This window comes from Nycticebus coucang, chromosome 5 (genome assembly GCF_027406575.1).
Source record: "Nycticebus coucang isolate mNycCou1 chromosome 5, mNycCou1.pri, whole genome shotgun sequence".
Taxonomy (NCBI): Eukaryota; Metazoa; Chordata; class Mammalia; order Primates; family Lorisidae; genus Nycticebus; species Nycticebus coucang.
The window spans coordinates 85,867,695-85,894,216 of NC_069784.1; the positions used below are offsets into that span (position 1 = coordinate 85,867,695).

General features: G+C 41.1%; 1 protein-coding gene across 6 annotated transcripts in view; it reads left to right on the forward strand.

Annotated features, from left to right (window-relative positions):
• The window catches only part of ARMC2 (armadillo repeat containing 2), a 121,971-nt gene that overhangs the window by 45,349 nt on the left and 50,100 nt on the right, over window positions 1–26,522 (forward strand). For all 6 annotated transcript variants that reach the window (XM_053592128.1, XM_053592131.1, XM_053592129.1 and 3 more), the window contains 4 exons: window positions 787–885; window positions 5,588–5,763; window positions 12,077–12,179; window positions 14,039–14,262. In XM_053592128.1, coding sequence (XP_053448103.1) covers window positions 787–885; window positions 5,588–5,763; window positions 12,077–12,179; window positions 14,039–14,262 — 602 coding nt within the window. The remainder of the gene's footprint in view (window positions 1–786; window positions 886–5,587; window positions 5,764–12,076; window positions 12,180–14,038; window positions 14,263–26,522) is intronic.

The following is a 26,522-nucleotide window of genomic DNA, read 5'->3' on the forward strand; positions in this document are numbered from 1 at the left end:
ATTTGAATTGAGACTTGTCAGCCCTCTAAGCCTAGGTTTTTTTGGCTACATAACATGAAATCTTTTGGCATTAGTGCCACTGGCCAACAATGGTGCAAACATTTTATTTTCTATCAAAAATAAAGTCCTCATAGGCCTCTCTTCCAGAAAATTTTTCTTTAAACATTTTAAAAATCCTTATTTTTTACATATATATAGACATATATATGTATTCTACATTACAAAGAGTTAAGTAAAAAAAAATCTCAAATGCTTTGTCTTATTCTGATAGTCATCAACATTATTTATAAAGCTTAATACTTGATAAAGTATCCCAATCATATTTTAAAGTTCTGACTTATTTACATTATCTTATCCAAGTTTAATTTGGCGTGTTTGATTAGACCTGTAGTTCTAATTAGAAATAGCTGGGGCTTGGCACTGGTAGCTCAGCGGCTAGGGTGCCAACCACATACTCCAGGGATAGCGGGTTCAAACCTGGCCTTTGCCTCCCAAACGACAATGACAACTGCAACCAAAAAATAGCCGGGCGTTGTGCGGGTGCCTGTAGTCCCAGCTACTTGAGAGGCTGAGGCAAGAGAATCACTTAAGCCCAAGAGTTTGGTTGCTGTGAGCTATAGTGCCACAGCACTCTACCCAGGGCGACATAGTGAGACTCTGTCTCAAAAAAAAAAGTTGGGCTTAGGGGGCAAAGTGTGATGTAATTGTTTACTATGTTAGTGAAAAATAGTACATGCTTTTGACTGTGCTTCATTGTAACTCTTTTTTCATGGCTTTCTTTTCTAGTCCCAAAAGCCAACTTACAAGAAAAGGATACAGAAATAGAAGTAGATGAAATCTTTTGGAATACAAGGATTGTTCCGCTTTTGTGTGAATTAGAAAAAGGTAAAAACAAAACAAAACAAAAAAAAAAACAAACTGTTTTTGTTTTAAATCAAAAATATCTGTAGTTATTTATATGTTCTCCATTGCCCTGATATTTTTAGTACACTTTGTCATTTCTGTAAACATGTTCAAAAACAAATGAAGTCATTTATTTACTCAGTAACATGTGCATGAGACTATACTTTAAATGCACCAAGGCAGCCAACTTCAAAATTCCCCTTCTAATATAAATTAATTATTGTTCCTCTGCCCAAGGAAATGCTGCTTTAACCTCTTTAGGGTGGCTGTTCATCCTCAAAAAAATAAAATAAAAGATTAGAACAGATTTCAGGCTTCTGACACTAAGCCTCATTGGCTGGCATCCTTGACGGGTGTGCCTGTGGTTTCCTCAGCCCATCTGTGTGTATGTCCTACTCACCTGAGGTTGAGCGCATCTGTCAGGAATGCCATTCACAGCGGAGGTGACCTCTGAATAGCTCAGAAGCAAAGGCCATGATCCATGGGTCCGGAAAGGATATAGAAAGCTTCGCAGGCGATGGCCCCACACTTTCTCCCCGTTTGCAGCTCTGCAAGGGCTCAAGCGATCCTCCTGCCTCAGCCTCCCAAGTAGCTGGGACTATAGGCATGTGCCAACACATTTGGATAATTTTAAAATTTTTGTAGAGACGGGGTTTCACTCTGTTGCCCAGGCTTATCTCAAACTTCCTGCCTCAGCTTCCCAAAGTGCTGAGTTTACAGGCGTGAGCCACTGTGCCTGGCCAAGGATTTCATTCCTTAAGTTGAACCAGGCTCCTCTGGAGTTAGTCATAGCACTAGGGCAAGCCGAGTGCCTGGCACACAGTGCACAGTACCCCCTCCCCAGGGACTACGGATGAGCAGACCAGCGTGGTGACCACAGAAAGATGCCTTAGGAGAAGCAGGGTGAATGAATTCTCCCCAGCAACCACATAGGGAAGTTTTACAAAAGGCCTCATTCCTAAAAGGTTCAAATGACCTCGCCCCTCCTCTGCTCCTTGTTGGTTAAGCCCTGAACAGGTTGTCTGGTCCTGGTCCTGGTCCTGGTCTGAGGCATATCGCCACAGGAAATCACCTAAACCCTTCCTTGCCTATCAGATGAGGGGGAGGAGAGACTAGATTATCTCCAAAGTTCTCTGCAGAACAAAATCCTAAGACTATAAATGTGATGACTTTTCTCCTCTGGAGTTACTGTTAACAATTTTCACCCTCATATTTGTGTGCTAGGTTAACTTTGGGCCCTTCATTTTAGAAATACGAGATCAGACAATTAAGTTTGTGAACTCATCCTAGAAAAAGGGCTACAGACCTCACTGCTGAGTATCACTATGGTCACCTTCAAGGTGCTCCCCTTGGGAAGCGATGCCCCAATGCCAGCACCTAGTCCACCCTTCAAAGCAGTTTTGGAGCTCTTTTTCTGGAATGGCCATCAGAGCTGTCATCGTATGAGGTCTGACAGTTAAGTTCACAAACTCGTCCCTAGTAAAAGTGCTACATACTTCACTGCTGAATATCACTATGGTCACTTTCAAAGTCCTCCCCTTGGCCATCTGGTGACTGAAGTGATATTCGGCAATGAGGTTTATAGCATTTTTTTTTCTAGGATGAGTTCAAGAACTTAATTGGCCTCGTATATGCAAAAACTTAGGAGAAGTTTTTTAGCAGAAACTAGTGAGAAGAAAAATGAATCTGGTTAAGGGTTAAGCATTCAGTGGAAGGAAGGAGCTAGTATCACAAAGGCCTCTCTTGTAGGAAGTCTTCAGTGTGAAGGATTTTGAGAGGATGCTGAGGGTCCCACCTACTATTGACACCAATAGAGAGAATTTATCAGGAGTTGGGGATCTTGAAATATGGATGAATCTCTCTTCTCAGAAAGCTCACTTGACGCTGACAAATAGTATCTCTCCCCTTACACAACTTTAAGAATGGCAAGTGGTTCAGCTCGGTGCCTGTGGCTCAAACGGCTAAGGCGCCAGCCACATACACCTTTCTCCCCCACCTGAGCTGGCCGGTTCGAATCCAGCCCGGGCCCCCAAACAACAATGACGGCTGCAACCAAAAAACAGCCGGGCGTTGTGGCGGGCGCCTGTAGTCCCAGCTACTTGGGAGGTAGAGGCAGGAGAATCGCTTGAGCCCAGGAGTTGGAGGTTGCTGTGAGCTGTGATGCCATAACTCTCTACCCAGGGCGACAGCTTGAGGCTCTGTCTCAAAAAAGAAAAAAAAAAAAGAATGGCAAGTGGTGGTAGGGCTGGATTACTTGACCCCTTGAAATCTTTTTTTCCTTTACTTGACCCCTTGAAATCTTTTTTTCCTTTACTTGACCCCTTGAAATCCTTTTTTCTTTTTTAAAAAGTTTTCCTTTGACATGATTTAAAACTTTCAGACAAGTTGCAAAAGTAGTATAAAAGTGCCGTCTGCTCCTCATCCCGATCCCGCAGAGCTACCATTTTACGGGTTACCATTCTCATCCTCACTCTTGGTCTCGCCCTTTTGCTCTACCCTTGTCCTATGCACCTGACGCTGTTGTTGTTTTTCTTTTTTGAACCTTTGAGAACCAGTTGCCAACCTGATATTCCATATCCCTACGTACTTTGGGATGTGTTTTCAGAAGCAAGAACATTCTCTTTTGCCAATTGTTCCAATATTTCCTCAATAGAAAAAAAATTCCAATATTTCCAATGTTCCAATATTTCCTCAATAGAAAAAAAATTCTGATCATTTGTCATACGTCTTTCACAATTTTGACATATTTAAAGAATATGCTATAGATTGTTTCACAAATTGGGCTTCTCTGATGTTTTTGCCTGGGAAGGTGCAGCGTGGCGTTTGGGGCAGGTGCTTTGCATAAGTGATGCTGTATCCTTCTTAGTGCCTGTGCCAGGAGGTAGCTGATGCTGATTTGTTCTGTTGCTGGTGACATGAACTTTGATCACCTGGGTAAGGTGGTGTCTGGCAGCTTAATCCACTGTAAAGTTATTATTTGGTTTTCTAACAGTTAATAAGGATCTCGGCAGGAGAAGTTACTCTGAGATTACGTTGGTCTAGTTTTCATCTAACTTTTGCCACTACTTTTAGCCTCTTGAATCTTGAAAGCTCCTAGATTCAAGTGTCTTTTGAGGCTATGTGGCATTTATAATAAACTAGTTTGTATTAAGGGTTAATTTGATTAATAGTTTAAAATTTGACCCTTGAGTTTTTCTTTCTTAACTGTTTTTAAAGCTAAAACAATCATTCTTGAGTGGAATCTCCCAGGTAGTGGGGGGAAGAAATAGAAAAATACCTCGAGGACCACCCACTGCCAGTCAGTGGCCCAGGGCCTGGACTTAGGGTTTGTAAAGAAACTGCCAGTCACAGAAGAATAAACCAACAAAACAAAAGTATTTCACACAATAGAGTTCTGATTTTTCCCTTTATTTAAAGTTAGTCTAAGTCATTTCCCATCAATTCATTTATTTAAGTACATAACTGAAAGACATGGAAGGTTACTTGGCTATTGAGGTTTTAAATTTTTTCTTAGATGTTATTGTTGAAAAGAGCTAAAAATGGCCTGAGTCATTTCCTCCTGCAGGCGCACACTTCCTCTTTGTGGGCTTCTAAGAGCACATTATGGTATTTATTTAAGATTGGTTTCCTACTTTTAAATTTCATGGTGGAATCTACCAGAGATAACATTTTTTAACAGAATCCCTCATACCTGTGTGCTTTTATTTCCCTCATGCTCCATTCTGTGGGCTGTTTTTTCCTGTGTGCTGGTTAGTACGGCTACTACTTTCAAATGTTACTTTCCTTAGACTCATACTTATAAAATAAAATGTTCTAGGTCTCCCTGTCTCCTCACTAAGATCATCTTCTTATTTTCCTCTTTTCTACTAACTACCTCCAAATAATGGTGGATTTGGTGATATTTTGAGCTTTTGTTCTATTAAAGCTCTCTTTTTTTCAGATGATGAGAAAATGGAAAAATATTGATCATTGTTTTTGTCAACAAATATATTAGAAAATGAATATGCATTAAATTATGTTGTAGGCTGTCTGCACAGTATTCTCTCTGTTCCGTGTGCTGTTGATACAAAGGTAGATAAGACATGGTTTCTTCTCTCTCTTATTTCAGATCCCTGGGCATATAACACAACACACAAATATGTACGTGGCAAATAAATACTCATAGCAGTACAAGGAAACATTTGTTGAATGTAGAATAGTATATCTTTAATGGAGGGGCTTGAACATAAACAGGCCTTGAAGGACCAAAACAGGTGGAATGAGGGCAAGGAGAACATTCTAGCCCCGTGGAATTATGCCAAAACAGATTGAAGGGGAAGATCCAAGTGGTGTGTTTCTGTGCAACTGAACAGGACACAGGTGGAGGTGGCGGGCATTTAGAATAAAGGAGACGAACTGAAATGGGTGGCAGTTCCACTCTTTAATCCACTCTTTCAAAGACTGTGTATTCTAGATAAGCTAACTGACTGATAAGTGAATAAATCAACATGGTAAGAGACGATCAAAGAGATGAAAAAAAAATCAGGTAGATGCAAGTGATAGAAGAAGGGAAAAATATAGCTTAGGAAACTGAATATAGCCAAGGAAATAATTGCAGGGTTTTTACTGACATTGTCTGTATTTGACACACTTAAAAACTTGACCTTGATTAGTAAGTATTGCTTTACTTTCTTTGCTCTGACAGAAGAAAACATTGAAACGGTTTGTGCTGCTTGCACACAACTTCACCACGCTCTAGAGGAAGGAAACATGCTTGGAAATAAATTTAAGAGAAGAAGTATTCTCCTGAAGACCTTATATAAACTAGTTGATGTTGGTTCAGACTCGCTCAGCCTTAAACTTGCAAAAATTATTCTAGCAGTAAGTTTTTCTTTCCTCTGGTCTAGTAGACTATATAGCACACAAAAGCTTTGTTTATTGTTTTAGTTATAAATATGACAAAGATGATGAGAAATGCAGTTTGTTTGTTAGAATCCTGAAAAAAAATTAAGGTGATAAAACTGATATCCCAGTATTTGATGAGACAGTATTTTCTAAGTGGCTAAGGCTGAGGACATAGAAAATGTTCAAATAAACTTACATTTTAGACTGTTACTAGGTTAAGAAAAAGAAGAAGAAAAGAAAAAAAGAAAGAAAGCAAAAGAAAAAAGTAGCACTAGGCAAATACATTCGAAACAGTTGCTCCGGTAACGTGCCTGGAGATCGGTATCATGCTGTGGTTTCTGCCCTCTGGTTTCTGCCGGTGTTTGATTGTCATATGATTTAATAAGTAACTTGAAGTAGTTTGGGCCACAGATACAAGGGTTGGAGGCTTCTGGAACCAGCTCGAGACAGACAAACAGCTGCATACAGTTATATAAAGGGAGCTCCGTGGTCACAGAAGGTGTTAAAAGCAAAGGGCAACATCAAACAAAAGTCTGTAGAAACTCTGTCTTGAACAAGATTATATCATTGTTTGAGGGGAGCACTTTATCGTCACAGCCATAAACAGTTTGAACCAAAAGATAAGCCACAATAACTACTAAAAGTTCTAAGAGAGCTGCTAAAACAAATGAATGAAGCTTTGTTTACCTGGTTTCATAAAAGTAAACGCTTTATGTTAACACGTTAACACCCCGTAATTTAGAGAATTTAAAATCTCATAGCACGCAGTGAAGCTAAGCATTGGTATACTTACTAATAGGTTAGTAAGATCATCTACCATTTCTTACTTGCATAGTGAGGTCTCCCATAAAGTAAAATATTCTGACCATGTATTCCCTGCATATATATTGAGGAGAGGCCATATTCTTATTTAGCTGTCATCTTAAACTATTAAGTCTCTTTTTAAAAACCGTGGTATATGATGCAGAAAGCAACATTTCTTTGAAGTAGTGATTTCACTCTATTTCACCCCAGAGTTCTGCTGGTGTAGCAGCGACCCAAGGGTTACCTTTGCTATCTTAATCTAGATCCTAGACATTTTGTTCCGTACCAAGCCAAAAAAAGAAAGAAAGGTGGGGGGCGGGGGGTGAGGGGAGAGAGAGTTCATTAATGCTTTGCAGAGAACATACAAGAACTGGTCAGAAAGTATCCAGCTATGTAATATGAAAAATAGAGGCAAACATGGCTGGATATTTTCCAGACAGCTCTCGTATCTTGGTTATTAATGGTGTCATTCAAATTGATTATATACATGCCACAATTTAACTATTTTAGGGCAAAAGGCTAAGTGATTTGCCTGACAGTAAACCCATTCCTAACCAAAAGCATATGATTAGATAAAGCCCTCTCTGTGACATTGACTGGGTTGCTGAACCAGGGTCAAGTATCTAGGCTGAACTCCAGAGTGCAGGGCTGGGTCCTTCTGACACACTACAGAACCAGGAGGTCAGAAGGAACCTTCAAGTCCAACTTCCCATCTACTACCTGAATCACTTACAACATTCTAGGTAAAATCATGTTTAGCTTAGGCCTTGGTGATGGAGTTCTATGTAAATGTTTTTCTTTTTTTTCTTTTTGAGACAGAGTCTTGTTCCGTCACCCCAGCTAGAGTACAGTGTGTTATCATAGCTCACTTTAATCTCAAATTCCTGGACTCAAGTGATCCCCCGGCCTCAGCCTCCAGAGTAGCTGAGACTATAGGCACAGGCCACCACATCTGGCTAATTTTTTCTATTTTTAGTAAAACTGAGGTCTCATTCTTGCTCAGGCTGGTCTCAAACTCCTGACCTCAAGTGATCCTCCTGCCTTCACCTCCCAGAGTGCTAGGATTATGGACATGAGCCACTATGTCTAGACTCTATGTAAATTTTTAAAAGACCACATCATTAGAACTGTTGAAGAATTAAGATAAACGAAAATTAAAGATATGTTGGACTAAGAAGTTTTTCACAACTTTTTTCTGCCAATATGTATTTCATCTATCAGTTTAATATTACCGTTCAGACATTTAAAATTATTTATAGTTGAAACATTCAGTAAGCATAATGTTAGTTGTTTTGATTTCTTGAATTATTTTGTTAAATAGGGGTTTGCCGAGTAATCATCTTAATTTTAATCTTTGTATCAAAACCTCTTTCAAAAATATATCTGTCTATATTAAGATTTTTTTTTAAAGAATACAAACACATGTACAGTATGAATGTGGCTGTACTCAGGAGGGAGAAAAATCTAGCATCCTAAGTGCAGGGGGAAAAAAGGACAAGAAATACCAAAGTGTCAACTCTGATTATTTTTAAACTTGTCTTACTTTAATTTTCCATATTTGCTCTAAATAGAATAAACTATTTTTGGCCAGGAGCGGGTGGCTCATGCCTGTAATCTTAGCACTCTGGGAGGCCCAGCGGGTGGATTGCCTGAGCTCACAGGTTTGAGAACAGCCAGAGCAAGACCTCGTCTCTAAAAATAGCTGGGGATTGTGGCAGGCACCTGTAGTCCCAGCTACTATGGAGGCTGAGGCAAGAGAATTGCTTAAGCCCAACAGTTTGAGGTTGCTGTGAGCTGTGACGGCACAGCACTCTACTGAGGGCGACAAAGTGAGAATCTGTCTCAAAAAAAAAAAAAGAAAAAAGAATAAACTATTTTTAACATAAGAAGAAAACTACCCTACCTCAGAACCGGAGACACTGGGAATACAAGTAGATAAAAGATCCCCTGGTCTGGCTGCCCCAGGGAAGGTGGGCAAATAGGCAGTAAACATAAGTGCAGAGGAGATGCCAGACCCTGTGGGAAGCAAATAAGGCAGAGTAAAGAGAGTGGAGAGTGGTGGGGAAACTTTTCCCAAGGTAGTCCACTTCTCATGCACAGGATGCAATATCTTGTTATCTTTTCATGTCTTAAAGTCATAATTGTACAGTTATCAATGGAGAAGTTACAGGAATTTGCTTTGAATGCAAACTGACTCATAATAGGCCTGGAAATTGTGGTTGTCTTTTTGTTTTTGGGGTTTTTTTTTTGTCTTTCTTTGTTGTTGTTTTGCTGGAAACTTTGATGCCAAGTTTTTTTCTTTGCAACTTTTTACTAAAACTGGAAGACTTGGTGGCTAGGGAGTGAGCTGTCTTCATTCGTTTATTCAACAAAGTTTATTACATATGGAAGACGTGCCACCTGCAGAAAGGCTAATAAACAATGGTTTTGACCTCAAGGACTCACAATCTAGTGAAAGAGTCAAATACAGAAGACGCTAAAAACATGTCTACACATTTTAAGAGATGTTATCTATGTATGCTTTTCGAAGTTAAATTGAAGATACTGATCAAATGTACCTAGACATGACTATGCAAATCCACTTTACCTGTAACTCGCACACTTTGTGGGAATAATCAATTTTACTTCTAACGATAGCCCCAATATTAAGAACAATACATATTTCCATTGATAAAGAAATGTTTTTCTGTTTTCTTTTTTTTTTTTTTTTTTGTCAGGGGATTTTTTTTTTTTTTTTTTGTAGAGACAGAGTCTCACTTTACTGCCCTCGTAGAGTGCCGTGGCGTCACACGGCTCACAGCAACGTCCAGCTCCTGGGCTTACGTGATACTCTTGCCTCAGCCTCCCGAGAAGCTGGGACTACAGGCGCCCGCCACAACGCCCGGCTATTTTTTGGTTGCAGTTTGGCCGGGGCTGGGTTTGAACCCACAACCCTCAGTATATGGGGCCGGCGCCCTACTCGCTGAGCCACAGGCGCCGCCCTGTTTTTCTGTTTTCTTAGCCTGTTTTCTGGGGTTTCAAATAATATTTTTATTTTATTTTGTTTTGTTTTGTTTTGTTTTATTTTATTTTGAGACAGAGTGTCACTCTGTCACCCTGGGTTAGAGTGCTGTGGCATCATACCTCACAGCAACCTCAAGCTATTGGGCTCGAGAATTCTTCTTGCCCCAGCTTCCCGAGTAGCTGGGACTTCAGGTGCCCATCATAATGCCTGGCTAGTTTTTCTATTTATTTTTTTTTTTTTTGTAGAGACAGAGTCTCACTGTACCACCCTCGGGTAGAGTGCCGTGGCGTCACACGGCTCACAGCAACCTCTAACTCTTGGGCTTACACGATTCTCTTGCCTCAGCCTCCCGAGTAGCTGGGACTACAGGCACCCGCCACAACGCCCGGCTATTTTTTGTTGTTGTTGCAGTTTGGCCAGGGCTGGGCTCGAACCCTCCACCCTCGGCACATGGGGCCGGCGCCCTACTCACTGAGCCACAGGCACCGCCCTAGTTTTTCTATTTTTAATAGAGACGAGGTCTCACTCTTTCTTGGGCTGGTTTTGAATGCCTTTGCTCAAACAACCCACCTACCTTGGCCTCCCAAAGTGCTAGGATTGCAGATTTTACTTTTTTAAAACAATATTATTTTATTTATTTATTTATGTATTTATTTATGACAGAGTCTTACTATGTCACCCTCGGTAGAGTGCCATGGCTTCACAGCTCACAGCAACCTCAAACTGTTGGGCTTAAGCGATTCTCTTGCCTCAGCCTCCCAAGTAGCTGGGACTACAGGTGTCCACCACAATGCCTGGCTATTTTTTGTTGCAGTTGTCATTGTTTAGCTGGCCCCGGGCCCTGGGTTTGAACCTGCCAGCCTGGGTGTATGTGGCCGGTGCCTTACCCACACTGAGCTATGGGTGCCACCCAAAACAATATTATTTTAAACACCTAATAGTTAAAAAAATTTTCTTTAAGTGCCGACTTCCTATTTTCCTCCTGAGAACAGAAGGAATCTCCATTCTGTTACAGTTTTTGAGGCTTCTATAACAATGCTTTTCAGACTTCAATGTGCACATGAAATTGGGGATCTTATTAAAATGTGGATTCTGATTCAGTAGGGCCGAGTGGGGCCTGAGATTCTGCATTCCTCATGCATGCCCAGGTGATGCAGAGATGGTTCTGCCACCTGTCTGAGGCAAAATGGGAATGATGGCACGGGCTTTGCAAGGTTTGCTCTGAGATAACATGTGTCAAAGGCCCAGTGCAAAAGGACCAGATGGAAGCCCCAGAGTGGGCAGTGCTGCCCTCCCTGCACCCTCCAGCAGGGGCTGACCTGTCCCTCTTGGTGCCTCCTATCAGGAACAGCACACTGCCGCATACACAGTAGGTGCTCTGGAAATATCTGTGGATCTTTAACAAATATGATGAATAGAACGCATCTTTAACAAATACGTCTGACAAGTCCTATTATCTGTTTTAAAACTGAAAACTCATTACTAATATAAGAATTCTTAAAGATAACTTCAAAGATCGTTTTTAAGAATACAGTACTGATCTATATGCCATCCTTTCACACAGAAATTTGGGGTTATTCAGATGACCTTATTTCTACATCCATCTTTTTACACTGTTGCAATGAGTGTTTTACATTCCATGTAAACATGGTGTACACAGTTATACTGTTTTTGTGACAGCTAAATATGAATAGTTTGTTGTCCCACAATTTATAAGCTCATCCTCTAAGACTAGATATATAGGATGTTTTTATTTTATATTAGATTAGTTAAATATGCAACTAATTAAACCATTTGATTCATTCAGTTTTTTTATACTGTAGTTTTTCTAAAAAAAAACATACTTCCTATTGCCCCATATTTAATTTGCTAGTTTTTTTATGATTTAGAAGGTAATTTTCAACAAGGAACATGACTTGTGATTATCCCAAAGGATTCCAGAAATAGTCTTAACAATAAATATAATATATATGTATTATCTACTTAAATAGTATTACTTTTTGATTTTCTGTTATACAGATGATAAGAAAACAATACTTTCCACTTTCTTTTCTTACTTCCCCTCCATTATATATTTTTTTCTAAATTAGTTTACTCTGAAATTTTTTGGGTATCTATCTTTCTTTACTTTTGTGTTTTAAAGCAATTACTCCATAATTAAATTTATTAACATTATCCTAGGCCTCCTTTCTCATCTACTCTTTTCAAGGTAATTAATAATCTCACATTTAAATATGAGACTTTAAATAAGTGCTTGTCATTAAAATGTTCTTCCTCTAAAGATTGTTTTATTGTATTTATATAATTGAGCTAATTAGATACCATAGTTAGCAAATGTGTCCTAAATTTTTCTAAGTTGATTTCTCCTTTATGTTTAAAAATACTCTTGCTGCACTTTTAAAATAAATGTTTGTGTTTTAAAAAATATGGAAGGTCTTTATTTCCCTCTACAATAGGGAAAAATGTTTTCTTTCTCTGTAGCTTAAAGTGAGTAGAAAGAATCTTCTTAATGTCTGCAAACTTATATTTAAAATTAGCCGGAGTGAGAAGAATGATTCTTTAATTCAAAACGACAGCATTCTGGGTGAGTGTCATTCAGTGCTACCACTGAGGAAATGTGCTTGAGTACAAATGAAAAGTTTGGGGAGAAAATGGACACTTAATGATGATGGGGATATTCTACGTTCTAATAAAATGTAGAGTTATGGGACGTTCTGTCCTTCTCTGTGATTTCGTTTTAATGCATCCTTTGATAGTTTGCTTTTTTGCCTAAATGCACATAGTAACATTATGTGACTTTACAAATTGTTCTCTATTTAAAATTTCATTTCCTGGATTTGGATTTACTATTTAAAAATGCATTTAATAATAATACTTGACATAACTAAAATTTTTAGTCTTTTTATATAATAGGAATGACTGGGAATTGAAAGATATCTATAACAGTTAAGCCTGACAGGGCGGCGCGTGTGGCTCAGTGAGTAGGGCGCTGGCCCCATATACCAAGGGTGGCGGGTTCAAACCCAGCCCTGGCTGAACTGCAACCAAAAAATAGCCGGGCGTTGTGGTGGGCACCTGTAGTCCCAGCTGCTCGGGAGGCCGAGACAGGAGAATCGCGAAAGCCCAAGAGCTGGAGGTTGCTGTGAGTCCTGTGACATCATGGCACTCTACCAAGGGTGGTTAAGTGAGACTCTGTCTCTACAAAAAAAAAAACAGTTAAGCCTGACATCAAAATATTTCAAATATGTGGGTAGAGACATTCTAACTATCTTGTTAATCTAGCTAATAATGCCTAATTTTATTTTCTTAATTTTTTTTCTCATGAGCCATTTGGAAAATGACATACCCCTAAATAATTAAGATGCTTAAATAGTCACCTAAATGGAAATCTTTTATGAATTAATATTGCTGATGTAAAAGAAGGCAGCAACATGGACTTTAAGTTCTCTCTCTCTCTTTTTTTTTTTTCCCTAACTTCAGCAGGCAGGGTTAAAATTAGTGCTGGAAAGAAGTGTCTAACTTTGAATCAACTAATTAGGAATTGTAGACTGAAAACAAAGATCCTGACGAATGATTACATTTTTTGAAACACAGTCTCACTCTGTTGCCCCAGGCTAGAATGCAGTGGAATCCTACCTAACAGCAACCTCAAACTCCTGGGCTCAAGCTGTCCTCTTGCCTCAGCTTCCCCAGTAGCTGAGACTATATGTTCCCCACAACACCAGCTAGTTTTTCTGTTTTTAGTAGAGACGGGGTCTGCTCGCTGGTGCTCAGGATGTTCTCAAACTCCTAAGCTCAAGCAATTCATCCATCTCAGCTTCCCAGAGTGCTAGGATTACAGGTGTGAGCCATCGAGCACAGGGGATAAATGATTACATTGACAATGTGAGATATTCATTATTAGCCTTATTGGAGTTGCCTGGATTACTCCTAAAACCTAGTTGTTGTATGTTATTTCGATGTTCTGAAGTTGTCTTGGGAAAAGATGAATGTTATTCAAATTACCTTTTTCAATGGTGATTGAGATTTTTTAAAAAGCTCCTATCTGGATTAATTTTCCATTAATACAGCAACAAATATATTCTTAAAGGTTTATGAAATTTAACTCTGAAATTCCTTTATTATTATATAATAACTCAAAATTTTTATACCTAAAAATAAAGGCTGATCAATATAAGTAAGAGGCGAGGAATGGCATTAGTTAAAAGAGTACTTTATCATTTACAGAGTAACAATCTCATCTTTTAGCTGACATTACTATTACAGAGATTTGTCTTAGCTGAAAGTAAGCTTTTCTCTTTATACCATATGAGTAACCCTTACCAAGCATTTGAACGTAGATTTTGAGGACTATAGTTTACAAATTGTATCTGATGTTCACATACAAGTGCTTTAATATATTTCTCTCCTGGTGTTATATATTTATAATCACCTTTTCCACAGAACCATTATTGGAAGTACTGAGAAGTGAAGACCTACAAACTAACACTGAAGCTTTTCTGTATTGCATGGGGGCAATAAAATTCATTTCTGGCAATCCAGGATTTCTTAGTGAAATAATCAACAAAGGTGCTGTGGAAATACTGATGAATTTGGTAAAGCAAATAAACGAGAACACCAAGAAATGCGGGACCTGTTCACCTGACTCGGGGCACTTGTTAGTTCAGGTCAGTGTCTTACTTGAAAAGGTTAGATGTGTAAAAATAGTTTTCATGTTACCTAATGTCAGTTGCCATCTAAAGAATGGGGCTGTGAGAGGCCCCTACAGTTGGGTGAGGAGCCCAGCCTCAGGGATCAGGAGTGGTCACTGCGCTGTGAGTACTGTGTGCCCATTGCCCTGGACGGGCTAATCCATGGATTTTCCCAGGGCAGCTTTCCACACAGTGTACAGACATTCATTTCCACTGCCCTGCAGAGAAGGCAGGCTGGGAAGGATGAAAACAATTAACAGATGTCTGCAAAACAATTACACTTATCATCAGAGTTTTGAAGACAGTCCCAGCCTAGTGACTGTTTATGATGATTGGTAGCCAATGTTGTGACTCTTGTATCTGCAGGGACATTGAGTGGATAGTCGTTGAAGGGGGTGTGTAGATGACATGCAGCCCCAAGACTACAGGTGTGCAGGTAACAAAACTGGCCACGTTTAACAGGACCAGAGCAGGAAGACAAATTGTGTTATGTGTTAAGAGTTTTATTACTTCTTCAATGGTAGATTAAATTTCATAGTTGAATTATTTTCATTAGAGCTTCTCCAGCTCTCATACTCTTTTTTAGATGAGATGTTACTCTTCAATAGCCTTTGCATATCAAATAATGGCATCTTTGATATAATAATTCATGAGATTTGAAATGGGCTTGTCAATTAAAGAGGATTTACTGAGCATTCGGAGTACTCTAAGCCATTGGCAAAGTGTGTTAAAAATCAGACTTAGGCCCTGCCTTTAGATAATTAAAATATTTGTGATGATTATTAATTTTGGACTTTGTGCTCTATCTCCATTTTGAAGAAGATTGTGAAAACCTCTTTTAGTCATGACCAATGTGAAATCCTACTGACATGCTATGTTTTGGGAAGACTTAAGAAACATTATTTTTATGCTGCCAGTGTTATTGAATCATTCAAATTTTTCCCTCAGTAAAAATGGTTATTTCTAATTATTGAATGATTATCTCTCCCATTAAAATACCGGAGATGATAAGGAAGACACTAACACATCTCCATTCTGGTAATTGTTTATAAACACGTATGTCATTTTATCATGGAACCTGTTATTTTTAATAGTCACTTTCATTTGTTTTCCATCACCCTCCTTCTTCCCTATTCTCCTGTTAGTTGATCCAGTTAGTCAGTGTCAGTCAGCCAAGACCTTTTAATACACACGTAGGTTTTCAAAAATGAGAAATCTTAGATATGTCTCTTGCCCCATGTAACAATACATAGTAAAAACTTCTTGAGCCAACTCTATAGATTTGTTTTATTTTAAATGATTCTATAATATTCTGTAATTGTGATATACCTCAAATTCTCAACCATTCGTATGTTGAGATATTCACTCAGTATTTATGCAATAGCTTTTGGGATTCTTGTCTAGTTAAAAAATCTCTTTCCAAACGTATGTGTAACTATATAATCCTTGGTGTAAAGGAGCATTGAGCATCGAGTGTTATTGTAACCAATAGCACTTCCTGTGTTCCTCTTTTGGATTCTGCATCCTCAGGTAGAAACTGACTCACAGGGCAGATGCCCTCTCCTCTCCCAACATCCACCCTCTAGGGGGCACTAAAGAACTTTCTCCTCACTGCCCATAGCCACTCACACCATCCTGATGGCAGTTGGGTCCTGCCTAGGATCTGGCATGGGTGGAGCCTTCACTTGGGTCACAGCACCCCACACCCCTGTCCAGCCTGAGAGTGTGGAGCCCATTATCACTTCCACCTGAGAACATGCTCCTGCCATGGTGGCCAAGTGCCATTTGCATCAACCATATTACTGTGTATGTGTTTACAGATTTGGGGAGGAAGGAGACCTTGTTCTAGGCTTTGCCATTTGCAGAATCCCCTGAACTGAACATCTCCTCCTACTTAATTAAAACAAAGAAAAGGTGTTTTGTATCTTCACAGTGATAAGATGTAAGCAACACTGACTTCATTACAAGAACATATGAAAACCTCTGTCCTTGTGAATGTATAACATTGACTGATTATTTTTGCCAGCCACTTCATGCACAAAAGCAGAATTGTTTATTCACACGTGAACTTTCAGAACTTGATAACCCCAGCTTATAAGGTATTTTTAAAAGCAACTTTGTTCAAACAAAGAATAAATAAATTACTTGTGACTATAATGATAAAAATAATGTCTGCAAGCCAGAGGGGACATGATAAGGCCAAAAAAGATGTAAGCAGGCAACACTGGGTGGTGTGACTGCCTCTTCTTTGTGACTTTCCACCCAAGAACCTCAGTAGCTTTAGCACGCCTTCTGGGACCTCCCCTTATAAAACTTGGTATGCTGTAGCATCTGGCACAGTGCTAGAGCCATTCTTTTTCCCTAAATCAGGTCTGTTGGAGCCCACGGAAAGAGTGGAAAACATTTTCTGAAGATGGACTCTGAAGGTTGTGCAGGATTTGGGAAAAAGGAATAGAATGATGTTAAATACACAAGTGAGAAATAAATAAGATGTTTCTGAGGGATGCTGAAGAGGTAGGGGCTGTCCAGAGCAGAGGAATTCTGTGGTGGAGTCATGGGAGGTGAGGGCCAAAGGACACAGTCGTGGGTCTTCTGTCAAGTAGCAGACTGCAGGAGTGGCCTTGGGGCAGCAGGGAGCTGCGGGAGGTCAGTGCCTGGGGCAGACAAGGTGAGATCAGAGTGGCGGCAAGATGAATGTGCACAAGATCCTAAACCGATAAAGACCAAAAACCTGGAAAGTGATGGGAGGAGAATGCGTCCATGGCATACAACCGATTGGAGAGCTAAGATTCTCAGAAACAGCAGCCTTGATTAACAGGCATCGCTGCAGCTAGATTTTAGACTGATTGTGATGGAGATAAGGGAATGGTTGTGAAAGAAAAGCTCCTTCATTAGCTCCAACATGGACTAATGTTGCTTAGCAGAAAAACTGCTGCAGTGTGTATTGCGCTCTGGAAGGGTTTCTTCTGTTGTTCCGTATGTGTCTGTGTGTGTGTGCATAGAGTTTATCATCCTGTGGATGGAATCAAGGGAGTTCACGTCACGTGTGTCTGGCTGGTGAGCAAGACAGTTGCCGACTAGAGAACTGCCAGTAGGCGCGGGCCTTTGATGACCCTGTATCTGGGTAGTAGTACTCCAACGCCCTCTTCTTCTGCAAGGCTGTAGTACTTTTACAAGGCTGACATTGCATTCAGTTCTGTTTGTCAGATATGCAATAGCTTTGTAATCAAGACGCACCTGTGCACCGAGTTGAGGGGTCCATAGTCCACCAGGAAAAACTGGAGACATGAATTGATCTGTGAAGTCATAGGAGTAAAGCAGATTAAACTGTACATATTCCTTCAATTTCCAGAATACTAGAATTAGGGAAAGCATCCTGAAACTTGGAAAAAGAGAAATACAGGCAAGGCCCCTAAATGCCAGTAGTAAATAGCATCACCCAAAGAGGTGACACATGGAAATGAAGATTTGCCAGTGTTAATCTAGAATGGATTATCAGGATGTGTCAGGGTTCGTCTTTGACCTTTAAAGGCCAACAATCAGGAAGGTGCCGCACAGGAGCTGAAGAGATTCCTGGAGTCACCTCCATCAGAAAGTCGGTTTTGGTCTCCATGGCTGCCTTCCTGGGAACAGAGAAGAGTCCTCTGTCTATGTCATGATCACAACCAAGCCCCAGTTCTCCTGGTGTCTCATTTGTCCTCTGTGTCTTCAGAACATTGTGTACAAAGCTGTTTTGCTGTAATTGAAGAAAATCTCAATGTACTTGCATTACAGCTAGGTAATTTATACGTAGATAATGTAACTATTAAAACTCAGACCCACTTGAACCTGAGTTCCTATTTATTGGTTTCATTTGTATTCCAAACTTTTTTCTTTATAGCCTGACCCATTTGATTTGAATTCAAATGAGAAATGTATTCGTCCCCTATTTTAGAGTTATTTTTATAGTTAGCACTATTCAGCAGCGCCCCAGGTAACAGGGGTTGCTCTCCCTGTCCCCTTCCCTTCCCTGGCCTCAAACTCTGCAGCATCTCCCCAGAGGCTCCTGCAGATCCAAATCCTTCCTCCCCCCATGCTCAGTACCCCACAAATATTATGTCCTTCCCTTTTCTAAATGGAAGTCTCTCGAGAAGGTCAGTCCTTTTCTTCCCTCATTCTGGTCCTTTCTTTTGTTTTTTGAGTTTGGGGATTAGGAAAGTGAATTGAACAGAACAATGTATATACAATAGACAGTTTGACATTTTGAGCCTAGCGGTTTCAGAAAATAAATGATGATATCAATAGACGTTAGGGAGTTATACAAGGGAACTGGATCTGAGAGGAGAGAAGGAGATTGTGTAATTAGCTTGTAATAAATCTTGAAGGTGCCAACAGAATAACCAAGTGGGCCAGTCAAGTAGGCAATTGGAGTATGAGCCAATGCCCAGAAGAGAAAGCAAGGCCAAAGATACAGGGTTAGGCAATAGTTGAAGTCAAGAGAGACAAAGATATTAGCCAAAGAGAGAGGATAGAAAGCCTAGAGGGGGCTGAGGACAGATTCGGTAAAATGCCTTCATTTGTGGAATGGGAAGAGAAAAGGAAGTGACAGGACAATTAAGGACAATGTACAAGTAGAGAGTTTGCAAGCAAGCGTGGGTCAGCTTTGGCAAATGTGGCCGCTTTGTTAGGATCAGTGTGAGTAGGCAGGTGGCAGTTGGGTCATGGTGCAGGGGGTCCATCTCCTGGCACACTCTCTTGTTTACATGACTTTTTAAATTATTGATTTATTTATTGGTTATGTAATAATATGATTATTTTGTATTTTTTTAATTAAAAGATATTTTGATATAGTTGATTTCTTTTTTAATTTGTAAGCCCTAGAGGGAGCTCCCCACTTTGGCTCACCTGAGTTCACTCCATTAAAAACCCTGATGGTCCACTGGACTCTGTTACCCCTCAGTTGGGGCAGAGCTCGGTGTCACCACAGGGACCAGTGAGGAGTGCACTACTTTGGAGCCTGTGGCCTGAGCCAGCTGCTCAGCTGGGACACTGGCAGCCCACTTACCTCTGAGCTTGACTTTCCTGTCTCTAAAGGGCTGACTGCACCTGCTTCAAAGGACAGTTGTGGAAATGACATATGATAATCTAGTAAAGCCCCTAGAATAAGGCGTGGCCCAGAAAAGGCCCTCATCAGAAATTTATTAAATAAAATAGGATCGAGATTACCAAAACCTAAAGCTTCAAAGGACAATCACTTCTGATAAGGGAAAAATGTAATCACAAGAAATTAAGATGACAGTGTTCAAGATGGATTTTAAATCTTTGATTTTTTAAAATTTTTTTCTGGATTTGACATGCCAAGTGGAGAAGCATGCCAAAGAGAAACAAATTGGAAGGGGGTATTATGTCAGTGACATGGGTGCCTATCGGACCTCAAGTTCTCAGAGCCAGTTACTCTGTGCTTCAGGATTTGGGGAATTTAAGAGAGGTCTTCTGCTGAAGTCTAGGGAAGCAATTAAGCTGTGATTTAAGTTATATTAGTAATTAAGGGTTATACCAAAGTCATTGGGGGTCTTTTCAATCTTGTTTTAGGTATGTTTAATAGCTTTTATATGTAGAAATTAATACATTTATATTTGGCTGTTTTAGAAAATTAAATTATTATGAGTATCTATTCTTAAGCAGTATGTTAAGACATTATGTTAATTCTTTCTGTTGCTTACCCCTGCCTGCTGGAGGCCTACCTCTTCAGACCTGGAAATTGGAACCAAGGCCCTGTAGCCACCCAATGGAAGGCTACTTCCACCCAATGGAAGCCACACAATGGAGGAAATAAACTATATACCTATAAAATGGAAGCAAATATTCCCATAATTATATATTTTTAATTCAGCCAGATAATTTTATTGGCAATTGATAACTAAAAAAAAAAAAAAACACTTTAAAGCATTACTTTTGAAGGGTTTGCTTTAATAGGTAGCAGCAGTGAGGTTATTTTCTTACTGTTTTTATTTAAGGTATAACTTGCCCATAGTGAAATGCTCAGATATTATGTGTTTGATGAGTTTGACAAAAGTAGAAAGCCATGTAACCCATGCCCTTCCAAGGTACGGAAGATTTCTGTGACCTCAGAAATATGCTCACTTCTCTACTCCTTCACCCACATTCCCCCACCCTTCAGCGGGAGCCATTTTTCTGACCTCTTTCACCATAGATAAGTTTTGTCTTCATATAAATGGAATATACACAGTATGTACTTTTTTGGGTCTGGTACTTTTTTAAACTTTTATTTTGAACTAAGTATAAATTTATAAGATGTTACAAAAATAGTACAGAGAGGCCCTGTGTGCCTACCACCACCTAGCTCCTCCCAGTGCTGACATCTTACGTAACTACTGCACATTATCAAAACTAGGAATGGACACAAGACAGTTAACTAGAATACTTCATCTGGCTTATTTTGCTCAGCATACTGTTTTTGTAATTAGATAAAACGTTTTTAGGGTTTACAGTCTTTAGTATTGATGACTAGGCTTACTAATGTTGTCATGAGGTCATTGTTAATGAAAAGGGGATAGCTATTTTCTACTTCAGAAATTTCCTTCCTGTGAAGAATAGCCAGTATGTCTGGTCCAAGTGCAGTGGTGTTTACAACTAATTGGTCCCAACCAGTTGCAGAGTCCTTTGTTCCTTCTCCACTCCCACTGCTTCACTTGACTAGCCTTAAAAAAAAAAAAAAAAAATTCAGCAGTACACCAATCTCTCACTTACCGACTGTCATGAGAGAGGAGGCATTTAGGGCGTGGGCCCTTTCTGTTTTCTTCTCTTCCCTTTATTGGGAAGGAGCTGCCTGTAGGCAATTTATATTCTTCTCTGATTCTCCAGGGACAGCAGATCTAAGACCTGGGGAGACCCTAAGCATGTAATGTCTTTGGTTTCTAATTTAGAAATTAGACTAAGGAGGGTGAAGTTGGGGGAAGATTACCACCATGGTTGGAGGATGTAAGTGATAGCAGAGCCAGGCATGCATTCTAATCCCAAACCCTCTGATTAGATTTATCTGCCTGGTCACAGGCCACTCTGTCCCTGGAGGAGCAGAAGAGAGCACCCTGTGTTCTGGTGGCAGCTCACTTCTAAAAGAGGAAGGGAAGAGAGGGACCAAGTAGGGGTTGGGCTGGCTGCGAATGCCTGGGTCCTGCCCCAGCTACCACTCAGGAAGTGAGGAGGGGAGGGTGGCCAGGAGCATTATGCTGATGAAGATGGGGTGGGGAAATCAGTATCCACGCCCACCATTTCTGAGCAGACCCATTTGCTCTCACTTGGTGCTGTGTCTCTCAGCCTCACCTCCTCTCTGTGGATGCATTAGTTGTGATAGTAAAGAAATGTCACTTGCTTTAACACGTGAAAGCTGGTGTCATTGCCTGGAAGTTCTGAATGTATTATCTTTCTCAGACTCCTTCCCTTATTTTGCTACCTTGGCATTGTACAGTTTCTACAACATTCAACATTTCTACTATTGATATATCTAATAGTTGCAGCTAAAAGAATCAGCTACCTGCTCATTTTACCAAGGTAACTAACATAGAGGCAGTATGTGGAAAAACAATAATGAACACAGGCAAATATTAAATAGAGTCTCAAAGTAGGAGGTTTGAGGAGCAGAGACTCGTTTCCTGCTGAGTAGGCCACCCATGGTAGGAATGTGCCAAGTGGGCCTTCGTGCCTGGACACTGAAGTTACTGAGTGTTACTGACGTCTATAAACTAATATTACTTTCAACTGCATAGATCCTAATAAACTCCAATAAAATGCTTAGACATTTATGGTGTTGGTGGTTTCATGTATATAGTAGCCTCTTATCACTGGTTTCTTTCGTCTCAGAATCATACTAATCATACATGAGACAATATGAAACTTCTCGGGTTACCACATATGCTCTGGTTTTGGCATAAATGTGGCCTCAATTGGGCACAAATCCAAAACAATGAATGTGCTTTTATTAATAGAGTGAGATGAGTTAGCTGAGGGTGGAAAATGGTGGCTTTGGTCTTAAATCATTTGACAGTGTTTGTGGTCTCTGGTGGCTGTATTTATTCTTGTACATCAGCAGCGGGAAGTAAACCATTTTGCAGTTGGCAGTTGAGTTGAAATAAAGTCCCAGATGATTGAGAAATGCTTTTAGAGATAAGTGCCAAGTAGGGTGGAGGAGGCAGAAGACAAAGAGGCAGAGGCCCCGGACACCAGCCTACTTAGAAGCTGCCCGGCTTTCTGAGCTTCAGCTTCCCTTCTGAAAAGTGAGGCCCCTGTAGCCTCATAGGGCTGTTTTAGGAAGCAAAGGAGAGATAGCTCATGAGGTAGTCTTCTAACTTATGAAGTAGCTAGCTGGTCAGATCCTTTGCACAAGGGCGTTCGATGTATAGAAGTAAATAAAACTAGACCTTGATGCTGGTTTTTGTTTAGAGTAACTTCTAAATTATTAATGGCATAGTTTTCAATTGCATTATATTCCAAAAGTTTCTTTGAAAGCTGTTTTTTTTGAAATTGGGAAGAGGTTTCTCAAAGGACAATGTTGTGATTGATGGTAAAGTTCCTGGGCTAGCCAGAAGGTCAGTTGAACTGCTGATACCCCTAACCAAGAGTTGTGTGGTGGGCTGGGAGTCACAAGCCCCCAGATCTGGGGCAGCTCTGACAGCTGATGCCTTCTAGGGAAGAATCTGGTTAGTTTCCTGGGAAATGAGCACTCTGAGGGAGGAGGAGTACAAAGGGAAGAGTGAGGGTCATCCACTCTGGAAATGAGCAATGTGTGGAAGTCAGGTCAACCTAGCAGCCCTCCCCACCCTGTACCTGTGCTGTGCAGGGGAGCATGCTGGGAAGGGGGTCACAGGTGCTTGGCCTGTATTGTATCCTCAAGTCCAGTGATCTAAGTCAGGAGGGCCCCATATGTTAAGATAAAGATTTCTTGTGTTTGGTAAGAGTTTTTAATTAATAATTGAAAGCACAGTTTGAAATTGATGACTAAGTACCTATAGTTAAAAAACAGATGTTAAGTCTTCTGAGTTCTGATGTTGCTGTATTAAAATGCAATTTATGCATTTATAAAGCATCTAATCTTTTCTTAATGTATTTTTCCCTTTAGAATGAAACTCCCTGCCAGGGGTGGTGGCTCACGCCTGTAATCCTAGCACTCTGAGAGGCTGAGGCCAGGGGGCTGGGGGTGGGGGTGGGGGGTGGGGATCACCTGTGCTCAGGAGTTTGGGACCAGCCTGAGCAAGAGTGAGACCCTGTCTCTAAAACTAGCTGGATGTTGTGGTGGGCACCTGTAGTCCCAGCTACTCAGGAGGCTGAGGCAAGAGGATCGCTTGAGCCCAAGAGTTTGAGGTTGCTGTGAGCTATGACTCCGAAGCACTCTACCTAAGGTGACAGAGTAAGACTCTGTCTCAAAAAATAAAAAAATTAATAAAATGGACCACCTAACGTTGACTGCACAATGAGAATGTTAAGGCCCAGCTAGCACAGTCTGAGACGGGCAGCTTTGCCACACCCAGCAGGTATTTACCTGATTGAGGGTGGCACCTGTTATGATCAAAGAGTTTGGGGAAGGGAGAGGGAACTGCCTCAGAAAAGTGAGCGCCAGGGAGAAAGTGGTAGAGAGCTCCTTTCAGCAGCAGATAAGCAATCAGAATCACAATGGAACGTTGTTTCCTGATATTTACATCATCTAACCACTGCTAATAAGACAGGACACTTGAATTTTTAATAATTCTTCTTGTGGATCATTCATTCCATTTTCTTCTCTTTTTTCTGCTTCCTACTGGCTCCTTCTGACTCATACATGTGCCCCACAGGATTACAAATTAGGAGATGAGAAAAATAAGAATGAAAACTCAGATTTTTCCATTTGCTATTTTTTGGTGAAAGGACACTTAAGAGCTTGGGAATTGCTCTAGGAAGTCCTTTAAAAGCTAAGCAAGTATCTATGTGTTTATTTAACTTACACTTATTTTTAATAATAAAGGATTTGAGGTGGTTTAAAAGATTATATAGGATAAAATAGAAAAATAGAAAAGTATCCAAGTATAGATAGGAACACTACGAACGGAATAGAAAGTACTGGATACATTTCCCCAAGCACGAAGCTTGAACTTTGGTTAATTCCTGCTTTGGGGGCAGCCGGGGAGGGGTGTGGGCTTGCCTAGAGGATGGGAAACTGAGAGTCTCCTGCAGAGCACAGGACTTGTTAGTGATTTCCACAAGTTCATCTCCGTTCAACTAAACGTTCTTGTTTGACTTTTAATTTTCACTTATATACAATGAACTCAAAATTTAGAGCCAAGTTCAGAGTTAAGTGGGTTGGCTTGGAACTAGCTTTTACTGTGATCACGTTATCAGCTGGCCTTTCCTCCCGTCCTTCTTTTTACATTTTACTTAGAAAAGGCCAGTGGTCTGCATGCCCAGCGCTCCTCACCGCCCTGCAGTGAGATTGGGGGTGGCCTCTCACAGTGGGGTCCTTCAGAGCTGCACTGCCTGGGGGCAGCTTCCTGGTCCCGCTCCCTCAGGGCCTTAAGCCCTGGTTCCCCAGGCTTCTGCTCAAGCCCTGCACTTTCTTGAGAGTGGGTTCTGAAAAGGAAAAAACTCCCTTTCCCATCTCTCTTGTCTGTCTTTGTTTCATCCCCCTTCCCCGTTCCTCTTCCCCTTCCCCGTTCCTCTTCCCCTTCCCATTCACCCATCCAACCAGCCAGCAAGCGAATGTTTTTTTTTTTGAGAGACAGAGTCTCACTTTGTCATCCTCGTAGAGTGCTGTAGCATCACAGCTCACAGCAACCTCAAACTCTTGAGCTCAAGTGATTCTCTTGCCTCAGCCTGCTAAGTAGCTGGGACTACCGGTACCTCCCATAATGCCTGGCTATTTTTAGAGATGGGGTCTTGCTCTGGCTCAGGCTGGTAACAAATTCATGAGCTCAAGCAATCTACCCACCTCAGCCTCTGACTTCAATTGAACATTTATGATCTTTTAATGCACATATTTCTTAACCTTTGAGTAGAAAGGGGAGTAAGGAATGGTTTATGCACTAAAAGAGCTCACCTTGGGAAGAACGTGCCTGAGACAGTGGTGACAATTCTGTGGTACAGAGGCAGCGACAGAGTGTTTTGTTAACATGGACGAGGAAGTGCTTGATGGGAGAAGTGAGGCTGAGTTGGGTCCTGAGAAATGAGCAGGAGAGGGCCAGCGGGAGAAGGGGTGGAGGAGTGAGGTCGGGGAAGACGTCATCTGTCCAGAGGCGTGGCAGCAGGAAAGGGGGGTGTTGTGTGGTGCAGAGCCTGGAAGATGGTGGAGAGGAGGAGGGAAAGGAGGGAGGGGAGCAGGGGAGCTGAGAGGGATGGGCTGCACCTCAGAGGGCGAGCAGCCTTTAGGCTCTGGGTGCTGCCTGTGGGGCCTGGGAGTTGGAGGAGGCCTTTGAACAGGGATAGCAGGGTTTGAGATGCCCCTCTGGCAGCTGTGGATGGCTGTGGAGAGAGGGCTAGCCAGGGAGAGACTGTGGAGAAGCCTGTTCAGCGGCTGTAGATAGTGGATGAGAGATGATGAAGGCTTAAACTTCTCTCCCTGCTGATGGGGAAAAGAGGTGGAACAGGTGACCAGTCAGTGGGGAAGGGAAGAGGGGGAACTAAGGAACCTGGGAAGAAGCTGCTATGGTGAATGAGAATGGGGAATAAATACACAGGGAGCCAGTCCCCTTCCAGAAAGTCCAGTTTTCTTTCATGCATTACTTTTTATTTCTCTGCTCTTTTAAAATCATCCTAAAATCTCTGTCTCAGAGCTGTTATGTGATTAACCCATGGTTATTTGATACCCTACCCTTCTGTTCATGCCAAGTCTTTCCTTTGCATATATTCTTCCATTCATTCATTCCATCAACAAGTTTTCATGGAGGGCCCACTGTGTGCCAGGCCATGGACTTGGACCTGGGGGCACCAGGGGAAAAGACAAGTGAGGTTTATGCCCTCACTGAAGCTTCTAGAAGAGCAGACTGGTGGTAAAACATGTTGGATAACCTGAAATTGAATGGAATTTGTGGGGAGTATATATGATACATGATGAAGTTTGAGGGATCGGTAAGAGCCCTATCTATTGGGCCACAGAGATGGTCAGGGAACTGTATGTTATCCTGGGAGCTATCACAAAAACCAGGAGGGCTTAAGGGCTTAGGGTGACAGTAAGCAGCAAGGCAGGGTTCTGTGATGTCTCTGAGGTTTGGGGC